This window comes from Phoca vitulina, unplaced genomic scaffold (genome assembly GCF_004348235.1).
Source record: "Phoca vitulina isolate PV1807 unplaced genomic scaffold, GSC_HSeal_1.0 scaffold22, whole genome shotgun sequence".
NCBI classification, from domain to species: domain Eukaryota; kingdom Metazoa; phylum Chordata; class Mammalia; order Carnivora; family Phocidae; genus Phoca; species Phoca vitulina.
In genome coordinates this window covers 30,030,686-30,046,783 of record NW_022589725.1, presented here as the reverse complement: position 1 = coordinate 30,046,783, position 16,098 = coordinate 30,030,686, and the positions used below count along the sequence as shown (strand labels likewise).

At 42.9% G+C, this 16,098-nt stretch overlaps 1 protein-coding gene across 2 annotated transcripts in view; it reads right to left on the bottom strand.

The window, feature by feature from the left end:
* Positions 1 to 2,254: 2,254 nt before the first annotated feature.
* Positions 2,255 to 16,098, bottom strand: part of SEC23B (SEC23 homolog B, COPII coat complex component) — a 36,858-nt gene continuing 23,014 nt past the window's right edge. For both annotated transcript variants that reach the window (XM_032419644.1, XM_032419645.1), the window contains exons 14-20: positions 15,224 to 15,377; positions 13,231 to 13,308; positions 10,168 to 10,329; positions 8,745 to 8,831; positions 6,354 to 6,509; positions 5,917 to 5,982; positions 2,255 to 2,688 (exon numbers count right to left, since the gene is read on the bottom strand). In XM_032419644.1, coding sequence (XP_032275535.1) covers positions 2,599 to 2,688; positions 5,917 to 5,982; positions 6,354 to 6,509; positions 8,745 to 8,831; positions 10,168 to 10,329; positions 13,231 to 13,308; positions 15,224 to 15,377 — 793 coding nt within the window. In that variant the 3' untranslated portion in view covers positions 2,255 to 2,598. The remainder of the gene's footprint in view (positions 2,689 to 5,916; positions 5,983 to 6,353; positions 6,510 to 8,744; positions 8,832 to 10,167; positions 10,330 to 13,230; positions 13,309 to 15,223; positions 15,378 to 16,098) is intronic.

Sequence of the window (16,098 nt, the reverse complement as noted above, 5' to 3'; positions counted from 1 at the left end):
GTCGGTTAAGCATCTCTTGATCTCAGTTCAGGTCTTGATCTCAGGGTTATGAGTTCAAATTCTGTGTTGGGCTCCATGCTGGGCATGAAGCCTACTTAAAAAAAAAAAAATCTGGGGTACCTGGGTGGCTCAGTCTGTTGAGCGTCTTGCCTTCGGTTCAGGTCACGATCTCAGGGTCCTCGGATCGAGCCCTGTGTCGGGCTCCCTGCTCAGTGGGTAGTCTGCTTCTTCCTCTACCTCTGCTCCTCCCCCCTGCTCCTTCTCTCTCAAATATTTTTTTTTTAAATCCAAAAAGTAAGAAAAATATCCTATGGAAAATGTACACAAAATAAAAGCCCTTGGCATTTAAAATGTGTTAAACACCTTAAGATAGGAAAGGCCCCCAGAACGCACACCAAAGGCAAAAGGCTGTAATACAAACTCAAAATATAAAGAAGAATCAATCCAGATGGCCCAACATCCAATGGATAGGAGTTTCCAGCTTTGTTTTTCTAGAGGACTCAGTACCTTCTAATAAATTATATAATTTACTTCTAATTTTTTTTTTTTTTATTGTTGGCCTTCCCTAACTAGAACATAAGCTCCACCAGGGTAGAAATTTTATTGGCTACATTCCCAGTGTCTGTAAGATACTCCGTACATAGCAAATTGTCAAATGAATGAAAAAATAGCTCCAAAGTTCTGAGAGAAAGTTGTTTGGGGCCTAGAATTTTATACCCAGCAAAGCTGTCAAGTATGAAGACAGAATAGATTCAGTGAGTTATCTCCCATGTAATTTAAGATAGCAGATGACTTATGGGATAAAAGGAATTGTAGAACCCAGGCCTCCAAACAAAAGAAATTCCTGGATGACTTGTCATAGCAATCGGCCTGTGATTAAAGGGGAGATCAGTGATCTATAAAAGAATGGACTTCAGGGTGCCTGGGTGGCTCAGTTGGTTGGGTGACTGCCTTCAGCTCAGGTCATGATCTGGGAGTCCTAGGATTGAGTCCGCATCAGGCTCCCTGCTCAGCGGGTAGTCTGCTTCTCCCTCTGACCCTCCATGCTCTCATGCTCTCTCTCTCAAATGGATAAATAAAATCTTTATAAAAAAAAAATAAAGAATGGACTTCATTCAGTAGAATAAGAAATTCAAATTTCTGGGGGCGCCTGGGTGGCTCAGTCGTTAAGTGTCTGCCTTTGGCTCAGGTCATGATCCCAGGGTCCTGGGATCGAGCCCCGCATCGAGCTCCCTGCTTAGCGGGAAGCCTGCTTCTCCCTCTCCCACTCACCCTGCTTGTGTTCCCTCTCTCGCTGTGTCTCTGTCAAATAAATAAAATCTTAAAAAAAAAAAATTCAAATTTCTGAATAAATAGAAAACAAAATCTTCTCCCCCTGCCAAAAAAAAAATAGAAACTCTAGGAAAAACAACAACAAATACATGAAGTTATGATGCAAAAAAGAAGCAAACCAACCTGTGGAGTGCTAGAATATAAGAACGTAAGTGACTGATTTTGTCACTGGGAATGTTTTCCTTCAAGTGGTGTAGGGACTGAGACAGCAAACCCTTGGAGAAAAATGTAATACTACCTGACTCAAACACGGACAATGTTTACATTATCACAACTGTGTAAATGATCTTTATTAGTTTTTCAACTTTCAGAATGAACTTTGAAACAGAAGACATAACTGTGGTTATAGGTTGGAATGTAAATTTTACCAACCTTGATAATATAAAAATAAAGGTATAGAAAGGTCCTCATTCTGGAAAATGGGAATTGAGAGACACATTGCCTAACACTGATACATCAACAAATAACTTGAAAGGAAAGGTTAAAACCAGTCACCTCTAAAGAGTAGTTCTAGGCTCAAGGAGTGAACTGTTATTATAAAGCTCTTTAGGATACGCTGTTTTGTTTTGTTTCTTAAAACCATGCATATATTACTTTGATTAAAAAACAGTACCTGTTTATTTTACTTGATGCCCGAGATAAATGTATTATCACTCTGTTACAGCCACTGATGCCCATCAGCCACTCTTTATGGCTACCTGGACTGTGCTGTTTACATGTGAGTTAGGGACAGTGCACGCCAGACAGCTCTGCCTTGATGATAAAGTTTCACATATTTCAAGCTTTCCCTCGGTTAACATTAAGACAGAAAATGAGGATTAAGTTCAGGAAATATCTCTCAGGGGAGTCACTAAAAACACACACATACACACACAGAGACTTCAGGAAATCAAATTTGTATTAGCATTATTTTAGCCGGTGCTTTCTTTATCCCGATTTATTTCCTTTCTGATCATTATGATTTTCACCTAAGTAAGTTGCCAAAATACATTACCTCTGATTTTATATAACTGTAAAGTTAGGATATAAAAAGCATATAAACATCTACAAGTACCAAAACATTTATGACCTTACAACTTCATGATGCAGGAAAAGGGGCACAATAAGGAATACAAATAAATTATAATCTAAAGAGTTACATACAATGCTTCCTTTGATTATTTATTAAAACCCACAAGTAAAGTGAAAGGAATGTTTTTAAGCCGTTATCAGCAATTGTGAACACAATCCGATGTGTTCTTCAATGTTCTGCTCACATCTTCCAGCTTAACAAGCACTGGAGACAGCCAGCTTCTTCAAATGATCCATGAACACCTGCAGGCTAACATCATCAGTTAGGATGGGTGCTCCTGTTTCCTGAAATTTAATGGTAAAGATTTATTGGCAGGTATCTGAAAAGCTGGTTAGAATTCATGAATTATTAAGGACGCTTCCACCACCTTGGAACATTCACAGTGTTACCCCCTCTGCTAGGTAGGAGGACTCTCGCCACTGCCACCCTCTGCCTAGCTAACTATTCTATCAACTGAAGCATAATTTCCCCACAAAACCCTTCTCCAAACCACTGAGGTCAGGCCATCCCTGCCACTACAGACAGTTCGGGCATATGCCCTTCTACTTTAATCCTCTCCATAGTTCTGATGACTCGCTCAGAGTCTGGCTGCCCATCAAGCATGAGCTCCTGGAGGCCACACACCGTGCCTCACCTTCCCCATCACTCTGCCAGCACCTAACCCAATGTTCTTCATGCCATGCTTACAACAGAAGCTTGTAGGGTGGCATATTTACTAATGAGTGGATCAGGATCTCCACTGAAAAGATGGATATCTGTACTATCAGAAAATGTTCACGATTTATGTAATGTGAAGGGAAAAGAACTGAATAGAAACCTTGATTTCTAGTAAGATCCCAAATTTGTAAAAAATAAGTAAAAATATACATAATATACACATTTTATATTACCTACAAAGAAGCTGGAAATACTTAACTCTAGATAGTGGCATTATAAGTAATGTTAATTTTCTTTCTTAATCTTTTCTTTAACATATTCAAATTTTCCAAAATGATACCGTACTACTATTAGGAAAATATAAGCATAATTAAAATTTTATAAGAAGATGCCTTCTGGGAAGAAGGAGTACCTGTGCTTTTCCCTATTCCTTCCACTAAACACAACTAGAAACCCTGGGCATTTTATATAAAAAAAAATAAGAAGACTATGAAAGGTGGAGAGAAGAGAGCAGACAAACCAGGGCCCTGAGTCCCAAGGAACAACACAGTGGTGAGTGCCTTGGGTTTCCTTTTTGCCTCATATATCCCAGACCTGGAGCTGAAAAGGCTGGTAAACAATCACTGGACACAGACAAAAACAGAGAGAAAGCCAACTTTCTCTAGCTAAAGGACCAGCGTAGCCTAGCAACACAACAAATGTTAGATAATAACTCCAGTCAAAGATGACAGAAAAAACTGTGGCCCCACCCACACCAGCAAAGGCTGAGTGAGCACCGTAGACTGCCACCCTCACAAGACAGTAACAAGGGACCCCAACACCCCTACCAGGATGCTCTCAGAGAAGGCCAAGTATGGCACTGGGAACTTCCTCCCCAATGGCCAGGGGGACGTCTCCCTAATTGCCATGGTACCAGTAGAGACCATTCGGGGAGCCTGCACTTCAACCCAGACCTGGCAGTAGTAAGATGTCCTCCGTGCCCCCTGCATTGGGTATCAGAGGCGGCCTAGTGGAGAGTCAGCACTTTCACTACCATCCAACACCAACAAGGCCATCTCCATGGTGGGATTAGTGGAGACTAGGTGGGGAGCTGGAACACCCATCCCCACTCAACAGTAACAATAACAATGAATTGTCCCCCACCCAGGTGTCGTGTCAAGAGGCCAATGGAAAACCTGGTTTGCTATCTGGCAGTAATGAAACAATGTCTTCCCCCACTTCTCTCCCAAAGTAGCATGACTAAAAGCCAGCTAAAACAGCCAATTTCAATAGATCCAGAGTCTCATAACAAATATGAAAATGTTCACATTTCAATCAAAAATCACTTGTCATACCAACAGCCAAGATCTCAAAGTGAATGAAAAACAGACAGTCAGCAGGTGTTAACACCAAATTGACAACAGTGTTAGAATTATCTCACAAAGACTTCAAAGCAGCTTCAATGAGCAATTACTTGAACATACTTGAAACAAATGAGAAAACAGCCTGAAAGAAGGTCTCAGGAAAGAAGCAGACATAAAGAAAAACCAAAGTAAAGTTTTAAAACTAAAAATACAGAAACAAATAAAAAGCTCGATGTGTGAGTTCATTAAAGAAAAGGAACAGAGACAATAATCAGTGAACTGGAAGATAAAATAATAGAAATTACCCAACTGAAAAATAGAAAACAGGTGGGAAAAAATGAACAGGGTACCAGGGACCTGTGGAACCACAAAAGACTTGACAGGCATGTCACTGGAGTCCTAGAGAGAAAGGAAAAGGAGGATGGGCTGAAAAACTATTCAAAGAATAATGGCTGATAACTACCCAATTTTGGCAAGAGAGATAAATACACAGAATCAAGAAGTCAAGCAAATTCTCAATAGGATATATCCAAAGAAATCCACACCAAACACATGGTATTTAGACCTGGAGCTGAAAAGGCTGGTAAACAATCACTGGACACAGACAAAAACAAAGAAACAATCTTGAAAGCAGCCAGAGAAAAATGACATCTTACCTACAGGGGAAAAACAATAATGACAATGAATTTCTCATCAGAAACCACAGAAGCCAAGAGAAGTGGCAAAATATTTTTCAGATGCCTAAAGAAAAGGACTGCCACCAGAATCATAGAAGTGAAGAACACGGCAGCAGTCGCCAGGTGTTAAGGAAGAGGTGGAGGCTGGAGGGAAGTGAGAGTGACTATACAAGGGCAAATGAGAGATCCCTGTGGTGATGGAAACGTGTATCTGGACCTTATCTATGTCAGTATCCTGACTGTGATACTGCATTATGGTTGTGCAAGATATTCCCACTGGGGGACGCAGGTGAAGAGCACAGAGAATCTCTCCATATTACTTCTAACAACTGCTTGTAAATTTACAACTACCTCAAAAGAAAGTTTAATTTTCAAAAATGTTATAAGAGAAGAGGGAAAGGAAAGACTTGAGAGAGACATAAATGTTGGGAATAATTAGATAAAGAAGGAGACAGAGGCTGAAAAGTGAGGAGGAGACAGAGCCAGTGGTGAGCAGGAGATGTTTTTGCCCCACACCCTTGGGAAAGAGAGCAGTGGGGTTGGGGGGCAAGGGGATGTCTGGGGAGATGTTGCTGTGTCTATGAAGAGAGCCAAATGCAGGTCACGCCACAGAGTTCTGTCCTCTGGTCCGAATCTGTCATATTAGGCTGTGTACTGCAGAAGGGGATCCACACGAGGCACCCCCTCCCGTCTCAGCTATGGTACTGAAAGGTTTTTCTCCCCTCCAGCAAAATACCTGAGTTATTCTGTCTCTAAAGCCAAAACAGATCCATTTGGTAACTAGTTTTTCAAAAAGGAGCCTAGCCTCCTCCCCAGATACCTGACAATTTCTTACCTGTCCCCAGGCGTACAGGTTATTGTGTGTCTGAGATGGGTTCACTTTGGACAAAAGGAATCGAGCCTTTAAAAACACAAGAGATTTAAAGATTATAAGTGACATTAATATTGGTGTAGTAGGAAAAAAGTTTTTACCACATTTCCTTTTGTTAAATTAGCTTTTTTTTTTTAACACCACAAAGGCACCCATTTCATTAGTGTAAGCCAATGACTCTCCATTTATTAGGGTTCCTGAAGCATGAAGTGTTTTATTTTGGCAATCCTCTACTTTCTACATTAATGTATTATTACCACTCATTTAAGAAGTCATATTTGGAAGTTTGCCTGAATGTCAATTTATGTCACCACATAAAATATTAACCATGCTGTTTGGATATATAGCCATTTACATCATGAAACCACCAGAACACGAGAGCTGGAATACAGCTCACTCACCTGGCTGCCTCCGTGCTCCGTGTTAATGTAACGTGGCATGGGGAAGCGCGCTTGCAGAATCTCTTGGGCATCATCCAGTGGTGCTTGCAGGAGGTGCTTGAAGTTTTCATACTCAGGCATGTCCTGGTACCCAGCTTTACGCCACTGGGCTATGGTCTGCACCAAGACAAACCAACAACCAAAACCATTGTGGAAACACAGAAACAATAGTCTTCTCTGACACTCCTGACATTCTAACACTCCCACTACCACCCAGAACTTGTTTCCAGGGAAGAAGTCATGTCAAGAATGACAAGTTGCAGTGGGTAGCAAGGGGAGCTGGGTAGGACAAGTGTGAGTAAGCAAAGAGATGCAGCTAGGACACCCCCACCTACACAGTTCTCCCAGAAACGTCAGAGCCATCAGTCACACCTCTTCCCTTTCTACCTGTACATACCAACCAGCTAAAAACACCCAGGGAACAGCTGTCCCAAGGAGCCACCTGGCCTTTCCATCTCCACTGCCATCACTGGGTCCAGCCGCCCATGTCCTTCCAGCTGGTAGGGAAAGGGATTTGTTGGCTTCCTACATGGAATCCATCCCCTCTTTCTCTGCCCTAGGGGCACACCTCTACGCCTAACTCCAGTGCCTAGTGTCACCCAGACTCATCCCCAACTCCCCTGGGCTCTGAGTTAGGATACTCTTGGTGGGGGAGAGAAAAGCTGCAAGAATCAATGCATGGGTGTTCATTAGGCAAGTAGAAGGCAATATACTACAGCATAGAAGGTAAAGCCAATCTCCCCACCTCAGCTGACACTGTGTCTCCCCCTCTTTTATCCCTATTGGCAACAGCTCTAGAAAATGCCTTGTGCACACAGGAAGTCAAGAAATATTCGCTGACTGATTAATATAACTTTATAAATAACCTGACGTGCTTTCACGTGTTATTTAGGGGACACTAAAAAAGAAAACAGTGGAGGGGGAAATGGAGTAAGAGGATGTAACAAGTGATCGATGGGTTTTAAAAACAGAACTGTTAGTCTGATACCAGAAGAAGATTCTCTTTAGGTGCTTCCCTCTGCAGCCTGCTCTCCCTTTTTCAGAGTTTCCAGTAACATTTTTCAGGTCTTAATTTCTGACTGACTGGTGGCATAGAGGAAATGCCCATAAGCTCATTTGGGTCCAAGAGTTCATCGGAACACCCACAACCAGCATATATGGGGCTTTTGGAGAGTGAGAACCATGTCACTGTCTTTGTCTTTAGAAACCATCACTTGCATGCACACAGATGGTACTCAATAAATGTGTGAATGAACAGGATGGGGGTTGTGGTCAGAAAGTCTTTAAGGGCTGAGCTGAAGGCATAGAAACCTACATCATGATTATTGCTCCTATAGGAACCAGTGGGAACAGCAGTTGGTCACCCAATGGGCAAGCGCCTAGCAGAGTGGGTGTTAATATGCTGAAAAAAGTTAAAAACTGTAAAACGCATATTAATATCAGAAAACGAATTCATCCTAAGTTATTAAGGGAATTCTGAAATACAATGTATACCTTTGCAGAACATTTGAAATCACATCTAACATATAGATAGACTAGGAAGTCAAGTCAATCACCAAAGCAATTTATTGAAGGTAAAGAATGGACAACAGAAGGAAAAGAATTTATCAATGAACATAATGCTCAGTTAAAGGATTTTCTTCAGAGGAGCCATTCCCTTTCTTAGGAAACCCCTCTGAGGAAGAAAGGGACTCCCCCCTGAAAGCCATCCACAGTCATCCTAGGGATCCACAGACCAGGGTAAGGGTCAGGGTGCCATGTTATTTCATCAGAGAAAAATTTTAGTTCCAAATTTATTGTTTTGGGTGGTTTTTTTTTAAAGATTTTATTTATTTATTTGTCAGAGAGAGAGAGAGAGAAAGGAGAGAGAGCACAAACAGGGGGAGCAGGCAGAGGGAGAAGCAGGCTCCCTGCTGAGCAAGGAGCCCGATGCGGGACTCGATCCCAGGACCCTGGGATCATGACCTGAGCCGAAGGCAGATGCTTAACCGACTGAGCCACCCAGGAGTCCCCAAACTTACTGTTTACTAATAACTCTACTGTAACTCCAAAAGGACAGCAGTGTGTGTCAAGGGTCGAATGAGGGAAAGTACAGTGACCCTGTCTTACAATTCGAAAAGCAGTAAGTTAGAGTGATTTAAAAGGACCACCTGAGATTTACTTACAGCAAATATAATTAAAATTACTAAATATACAAATACCCCAGGGACCTGAAAAAAAGATTTTACCGCTATACTCATTCTAATAAACAGCAGGTCTTCCAAGCCCAAATTATTCCAAATGTCACAAAAACCTAAATTAAGAAAAAGAAAGCCAAAACAATAGTAAGGAAAGAAATTAGTATTTTCTTACCTCACCAAGATAAATGACAATTTGGAAGAAAGTATCCATCAGCAAAATTCTGTCAGCTAGAATGCTGCTGCTGTCCAAGAGTACTGGCTGAAGAAGAAGAGAGAGAGATGGCGTTGGTCTTCCCCCTATGCCCCCGATGGCGACTGCTCCACCCCCCACCTGGGTGGTCTACACAACAGCTAGGAGGCTGCGTACGAATGGCACCTGGCACAACGGCTCTCTCCATCTTTAAGGAAACTCCTGCTTTCTGCTCCCTGACCCAGAAGTTCTAAGTATCAACTCTGTATTAGAAAGAGGCTCCAAATAATCCCTCATCAACTGGGAAGAGAGATTAAGGACATCTTTTGCTCCAGGAACCAGAGATAATTCTAAACATTCTCAGTTTTGTGTTAGAAATGTATTTTATCTATTGGAGACACATCCTCTCAAATCTATTGCTGTAGTTGACTGAAAACAGCGATGCCTGTATGAAAAAGAAAAGCTCGTAATAGGAGTTTTAAAAGTTTATTACAAAATCCATTTATAATAATTTCTATTTCAATAATAAAAGTAATGTACTCATTAAGGAAAATTTGAAAATTTGTCCCCAAGTCCAACAAATATTCATCATTTATTTTCACTTAGTTTTTAATTCTTGTATGCTAAAAAATACACAATTTAGGAAAGTTTCTATTTTGATTTTTTTCATGTAATTTTATTTTTTTTAGTAATATCTATACCCAGTGAGGGGCTTGAACTCACAACTCAGAGATTAAGAGTCCCATGCTCGCCTGACTGAGCTAGCCAAGTACTGCCCCCTTTCTAGAATAATTAAATTCAATGCTTGTATCTTTTTTCTTCTTCTTTTTTTTTAATTTTTATTTTTAAGTAATCTCTAAGCCCAATGTGGGGCTCGAACTCATGACCCTAGGATAAAGGGTCGCCTGCTCTACCAACTGAGCCAGCCAGGTACCCCTTCATATAACATTTAGTATTTTATCACATTACATAAACTTTGTAAATATTTCTCAGATTACTTATTTTCCTACTATTAAACACTTGGATTGTTTTCTAATCTTCTATTATAATAGTTCATTTTCCTATTTCTTTGAACAAAGCTTTTCCTATATGTAAGAGGATTTCCTTCAGGCACAAGACATGGAATTACTGGGCCAAAGTAACTGGAAAAAAAAAAGTATCTACATATTTTTATAAGTTTTTTTAATATATAATCCTGCCTTCCACAGATAATAGCTTTCTTTATACGTCCTGTGACTTTCTCCTATGTGTATTTTTTAATACTCAGAATTAATGTTAAACTACTATAAAGACTCAAAGTTTTCTTTTTTTTACAGCTTTGCTCTAAAAGTAAACTTGCTAGAAAAAAAAAACAACCTGTATTACGTGATTCCAATTCTGACAAAAGCATTCACGTAAACCTCACCTCTGGCGGCCCGTGGAATGAATAGGAGTACAGAATGGGCTGGATCATGATGAGGGACTGGGTTAGATCCTGTCGGGCAAAATGGTGTCTGTAATATGACGACTCGTCAGGACTGTTGTTAAACACTTGGAGAAATGGAGATCTTCTAAGATGGAACATGAACTGCATTTACAAAGAAAAAAAAAGAGACAAATGCATACAGCTGTAACTTTCTTAGACACCCAGACAGCGAGCTTGCCTTAGGTCTCTGAAAGAGAAGCTAGACTTTCAGACAAAGGCCTATGAGTTCCTGTAAGCAGAAAGTACAATGGTAGTACCAAGGCCTGGAGGAAGGGGGAAACGGGAAGCTGCTGTTTAATAAGTACAGTTTCAGTTTTGCGGGATAAAAAAGTTCTGGAGATCTGCTGCATAACAATGTGAATATACTGAAAACTACTGAACCGCACACTGAAAAATGGTTAAGAAGATGTTTTTCACCACAATTATAAACATTATTTTTAAGAAAGGGGGAGGGGCCCTGTGGGTGTGTCAAAGCTTCCACAGGTAAGGGGAAAGGCAAAGAAGCATTTATTTCTGGAGTCACTGGGCCAGGCTGCAGACAGAATGTCTGCTCTAGAGAGGCCACAGTGCCGTGAGGAAAAGGCCCACTCTGGGTAGCCACAATAAAAAGCTGTGAGCACGATACCAGAAAGTACTAGTAGGATGGGGTGGGGATGGAGGGGCAGCAGGAAGCTTCCCAAGCCACTGGGGTCTGAAAGATGTTCATGAAGAGGCCAGAGGGAGGGGACTCCAGCTGCAGTTACAGATGAGAGGCACTCAGGCTGGTGCACTGGCATCAGGGGTGGAGGGAAGACAGGGATAAGAGAGGAGCCTGGAGAGGTATGTTCTTTACCCTGAGATCAGAAGAGGCATGGCAGACTTTTAGCTCTCTCTAAAGAGGAGCCAATACTTAATAATAAATAAAAATAGAAACAAAAATAAAATAAAATGAGGCACCTGGGTTGCTCAGTTGGTTAAGAGTCCAACTCGTTTCATTTTTTTTTTTTTTTAAGATTTTATTTATTTGACAGAGAGAGAGCACGCATGCAAAGGCAGGGGCAGCAGCAGAGGGAGAGGGAGAGGCAGGCTCCCCACTGAGCAGGGAGCCTGTGCGGGGCTCGATCCCAGGACCCTGGGACCATGACCTGAGCCAAAGGCAGATGCTTAACTGACTGAGCCACCCAGGCGCCCCAAGGGTCCAACTCTTGATCTCAGCTTAGGTCTTGATCTCAAGGTCATGAGTTCAAGCCCCACGTTGGGATAAAGAGGCGCCAGAACATGAAAATGAGCTGCCTTGAGAAGTATAAAGCTTCCTGAGACTCCAAATATTGAACCATTGGTTCCTACATAATAATCATGGCTGATAATCAATACATCCTGTGTGCAAGGCGCAAAGGACTTGAAAGAATGATTTAATTCTTCTAATATACCCACGAAGCAGGTTCTCTTACCACCTGTAGTTTATGGGTGAGCAAACTGCGGGGTAGGCAACTTGCCCAAGGCCACTCACACTGAGGGGCAGAACCGCTTTATTCTAGGCATCTGGCTCCAGAGACTGGGCGCTTGACCTCTAACCTAGATGCCTCGACGAAAGGAATCTTACAAACCACCCCATTCGGTGGTTTTCCAACTGTGCTCTTCGGTCTTAGCGGGTCCGCTGGGCCCAAGATGGGGGGCGGTGGAAGGTGCCCTGGCAGCAGCGGTGGTAAGGGTGGGCACAACCAGAGCAGCTGCAAGTCTGTCTGCTTATGTGCTGGCTTCTGAGGGGGTCCTCTCCAAGAAAGGGCTCCACAACCTCAAAGAGACTGCAAACCACTTCTCCAGACCCACTCCTTCCTTGTAAAGAGGACACCAACATCCATGGGGCTTCAGAGCCTCCTCCAGGGTCAGCTGCGCTCAGACTCTGGCAGGCCTGGGGTGCCCTCCACAACACCGGACAGCCTCCACTGCCCCAGCACAGGCCACAGGTGCGGGCGTCAGGGACCACAGAGCCCTGCCCTGGGCCAGGGGTCAGGTGAAGGGACCTCTAAGGCCCCCTTTCAACCCTGAGAGTTCAAGCTATACAAGTTCATGACTGAAATCTGTGTCCACTTTCCAAATTGAGTAATCAAAAGAATACTTCCTACTAGGATATGTGAGTGTTCACAAATTTATTTAAAAATGAAAGTGTGCTGCTCTCTACTTATTCCTCATTAAGGCATCTCCGAGGGAAGGGAAAAGAGTTGGCTCTGCTTCCGGTTCCGGGAAAGCTGCGCCCGTGAAGGGGCCACCTGAGAGTCGTGGGCCCCGCTGTGGAGCTGACCCACACCAAGTGCCTGACGGGCGCCTGGGCCTGTGGGCAACACTCTCCGCCTCGGCTTGCCATCCTCACAACCACCCACCGAGCCCGGCTCTAGCTTCCTCATTTACAGATGAGGAAGGACGTCAGGAGAGGTAAATACACAGATTCCTGACAGCGGTTTCATGCCGTGTCCACTCCTCTCCCCCCTTTCACTGTCCAACGGCTCCCGAATGCCTGGTTCACGCACGATGTGATCATTTACAGGAGCTGCTTACTGCTGATTCCCAGGTACGATCAGCACCGTCACTACATACATATCATTAAATATCTGTCATGATCTGTGGCCTCATTTTGTTATATTCACCTTCACGGGTGCTTCATTTTCTTGAGTGGCTGCTGAGGTAGCTGCCTACCCAGAACCTCTACAAATGAAGAGATTCTGCTGTGGTCTTCAGCAACAACCCTGTTTTGCTGGGGTTGCTGGGGAGCCGCTCTCTTCTCCTCCCTGCGTGTCATTTGTCTTCTGTAGGGCTGAGGCACTGTCTCGCACACAGACACAGTATCTGTCCTGAACTGAACAACCTTCATCACCTATAGATGGAGCCTCAAAACCCACCAAGTCTTCACTTTAGCCTGAGAGCGGAGAGTTTTATTTCTATAACAATTTATTTTTCTTTAGTTATTTAAAAAATACAGTGCTCGCTTCAGTAGCACATATACTAAAAAAAATACATATTACTTACCTGAGGATACAGAGAGAAGGAATCTGATAACCTAAAAGACGTGGGGTCTTCTTTGTTATACTGTCCAAACTTCTGACACTGTTGAAAGAAAAGCAAAAAAGAAAAGTCAAGTCAGTGTCACCTGGAAAACGCCTTGCAGTAGGAGAGCTACATTCCAGTCTCAACTCTGACTGATTGAGGGTCCCAGACCAACGCTTCTCCAGCATAGCCGGACAGACCCATCACCCAGGGCGCTGCTAAACACAGATTCTGATTCCGCAGATCTGGAGAGATCCTGCATTTCTACCCAGCTCCCAGGAGATGCTGCCGGAGGACTGCTCTGACCAGTCAGTGGCTCGAGGAGCTGTCTTAGGTGCCTCTTCCGTAGGAAAAGCTCCTAAGTCTGCAACACTACAGCTCAATTTTCTTCCTTTTTTCAAAGACAAGTTTCTGAACAACATTTTCTCTTCCGCTTTTATTTCCTCTTTGTTTCACACATCTCCTCTGGCCACTAGACAACTGGACCCTCCGCCACTGAAAGAAAGCCCATCTCTGACAGTTACCCTCTCTTACCAAGTCCAATGACCTGGTATGGCTCTCACCTTCCTGGACTCCCCAGGTCAAGTGGCTCCCCCAAAGTCTGTGAAATTCTCCTCCAGCCGCTAACATAGCACCTTCCTATTTCTCCTCTCCAACGGATCCTTCTCTGTCTTGAGATGCCCTTCATCTCCCTACGTCCCAACAGTGGGTTCCTCGGAGGCTAGGTCTTGGCCCCCTGATCCCATCCTCACTGCTTCGGCTACAAGTAACAGGAAAGCCAGACTGATGTCAACCATATCCACCCCCCCACCCTGCCCCTGTCCAGTGCTGCCTCTAACCTGAGCTCCTGTAGGGACTTCCAACCAACTACAGGATAGCTTCCCTCGGACGTACTTTCACAAGTTCATGAGTAAAGTAAGTTGAACTATTTATCACATTAAAAAAAAAATTATGCCTCTCTCCACCCTTTCCCATCTTCCAGCTCTTTTACCTCTCCATCATCCTTGCAGTCACCCACACTCAAAACTTAAGTTAATGTTAATTTTTTGGTTTTTGATTCCACCTAGTTTGAACAAGCTTTATCAACTCTTCTTTCAGCATACATCCTGATTCCAAACTTTCCCTCCCCTTCGACGGTCCTACCACCACCCTGGTCTCAGCTCTCGAGCCTCCAGAATCCTCCACTGTTCTCCCTATCAGTAGCCTTTCACCCTCCAGTCTATCTCATTTGGTAATGGTAAATGTAAACATAAGCATCATGCTGATGGCACGCCCCTGAGTAAGAATCACACCTAAGCAGTGACTTAACTTTAAAATCAAGGCATTCCAATAGAATTGTTGAATCACTATAGTGCACCTGAAGCTAAAATTACATTGTGTGTTAACCATACTTCAATAATAAAAATTAAAATAAATTCATAAATAAAATGAAGCTTTCTACAATTAAGCCACACCTTCATTACTTTCCACTAATCTGTGCTCCCATGGTCTCTTCAGCATAAGCTGAAATGCACAGCCACGTCCCACAAGCTTGTTCATGCTTTCCCTGTTTAAATGACTACGTGGTTTCTCTCTCCTGATTAGACCCAGAATCACACACGTCTCTACACTCACTGGGCAATGGACCCCTATTGCTAAAAAAAAAATCTCTTAAACCTGGAAGGAAAATATAGAACCACAGACCCACAGGGACTCATCTAAATCAACCCTTACTGTACACAGATTTGCATCCTTCTCTAAATGTCCTGTGCATGTTGTTTCTTTCTAATGCTAATGTAAGCCCTCGCGGGGGGAAAATGCATGTGTAACACTTGTCTTATGTCACTCCCAGGATGTCCAATGTTAGGCATAAAGTAAGCAACACAAAGTGCTTGTTGGCTGACTGTATGAAGTGACAGGTGTATGTGCCAGAGTTCCCTTCTCAAATACGCAGCAGAGATTATGCCTGAAGCTGGTGCCACAGTTGCCAACTCACCAGTCGGATGAGCTGTCGGTCCAGCCACCGGAGCACATCGGGCCCCTCCTCTGACTCTGCGCGGAACACTCCCAGCCGAGCCATCAAGACTGCTGCGGCCTCCTGGTCAAATGCTGCTTCTATGTGCCTGAGCTGGCTCTGCGCATCTGCCCAACTGACAATTCCAGAATCAGTGCCACGCTTACATTCGGGAGAGACCAGAAAACCAGCTTTCCGTTAAGATAAAGAAACCTAAGTCCTGCTCCTTCATCTAAGGCAACATAGATTCAAACTGCAATTGTCAATAAGGAATCACAGGAGTTTTACATACATTTTCATTTACCCTCATGTGATCTCTGAAGGCTTTAAGAACAAAGGAAAAATTACAGAGAACTTCCCAATGTTCTACAAGATAGCACAAGAGTAGATACCCAAAAGGTACCCAAGTCTTCAGTTCCTTCCTCTAGGTCAATCTTGCAAAAATCTGTATGTTTACAAATTCACAAAATGACTTTCTACATCATATCCATGGTAGAAAGAACGAGCACATATACAAAAATTTTTTAGACAGATAAAGACACTATGGACAAAACTGAAAGACGACAGACAGACCAGGAACAGATATGAACAACAATAATCACATCCAGAATACATAAAAAGTCCCTGCAAATCAATGAACAAGAAAAAGAAAGAGGTTTTACAAAATGGGCAAAGGCTATCACAGAAGAAATATACATGGCCAATAAACATGAAAAGAGTTCAACCCATTAATAAACAGAAAAATACATTAAAAGTGGCAAACTGCTCTATATTGGCATGTTAAAGATCGATAATATTATTAATGAGAAAACGGACACTCTCCTTACACTATTGGGGAGAATACAAATTCACTTCTT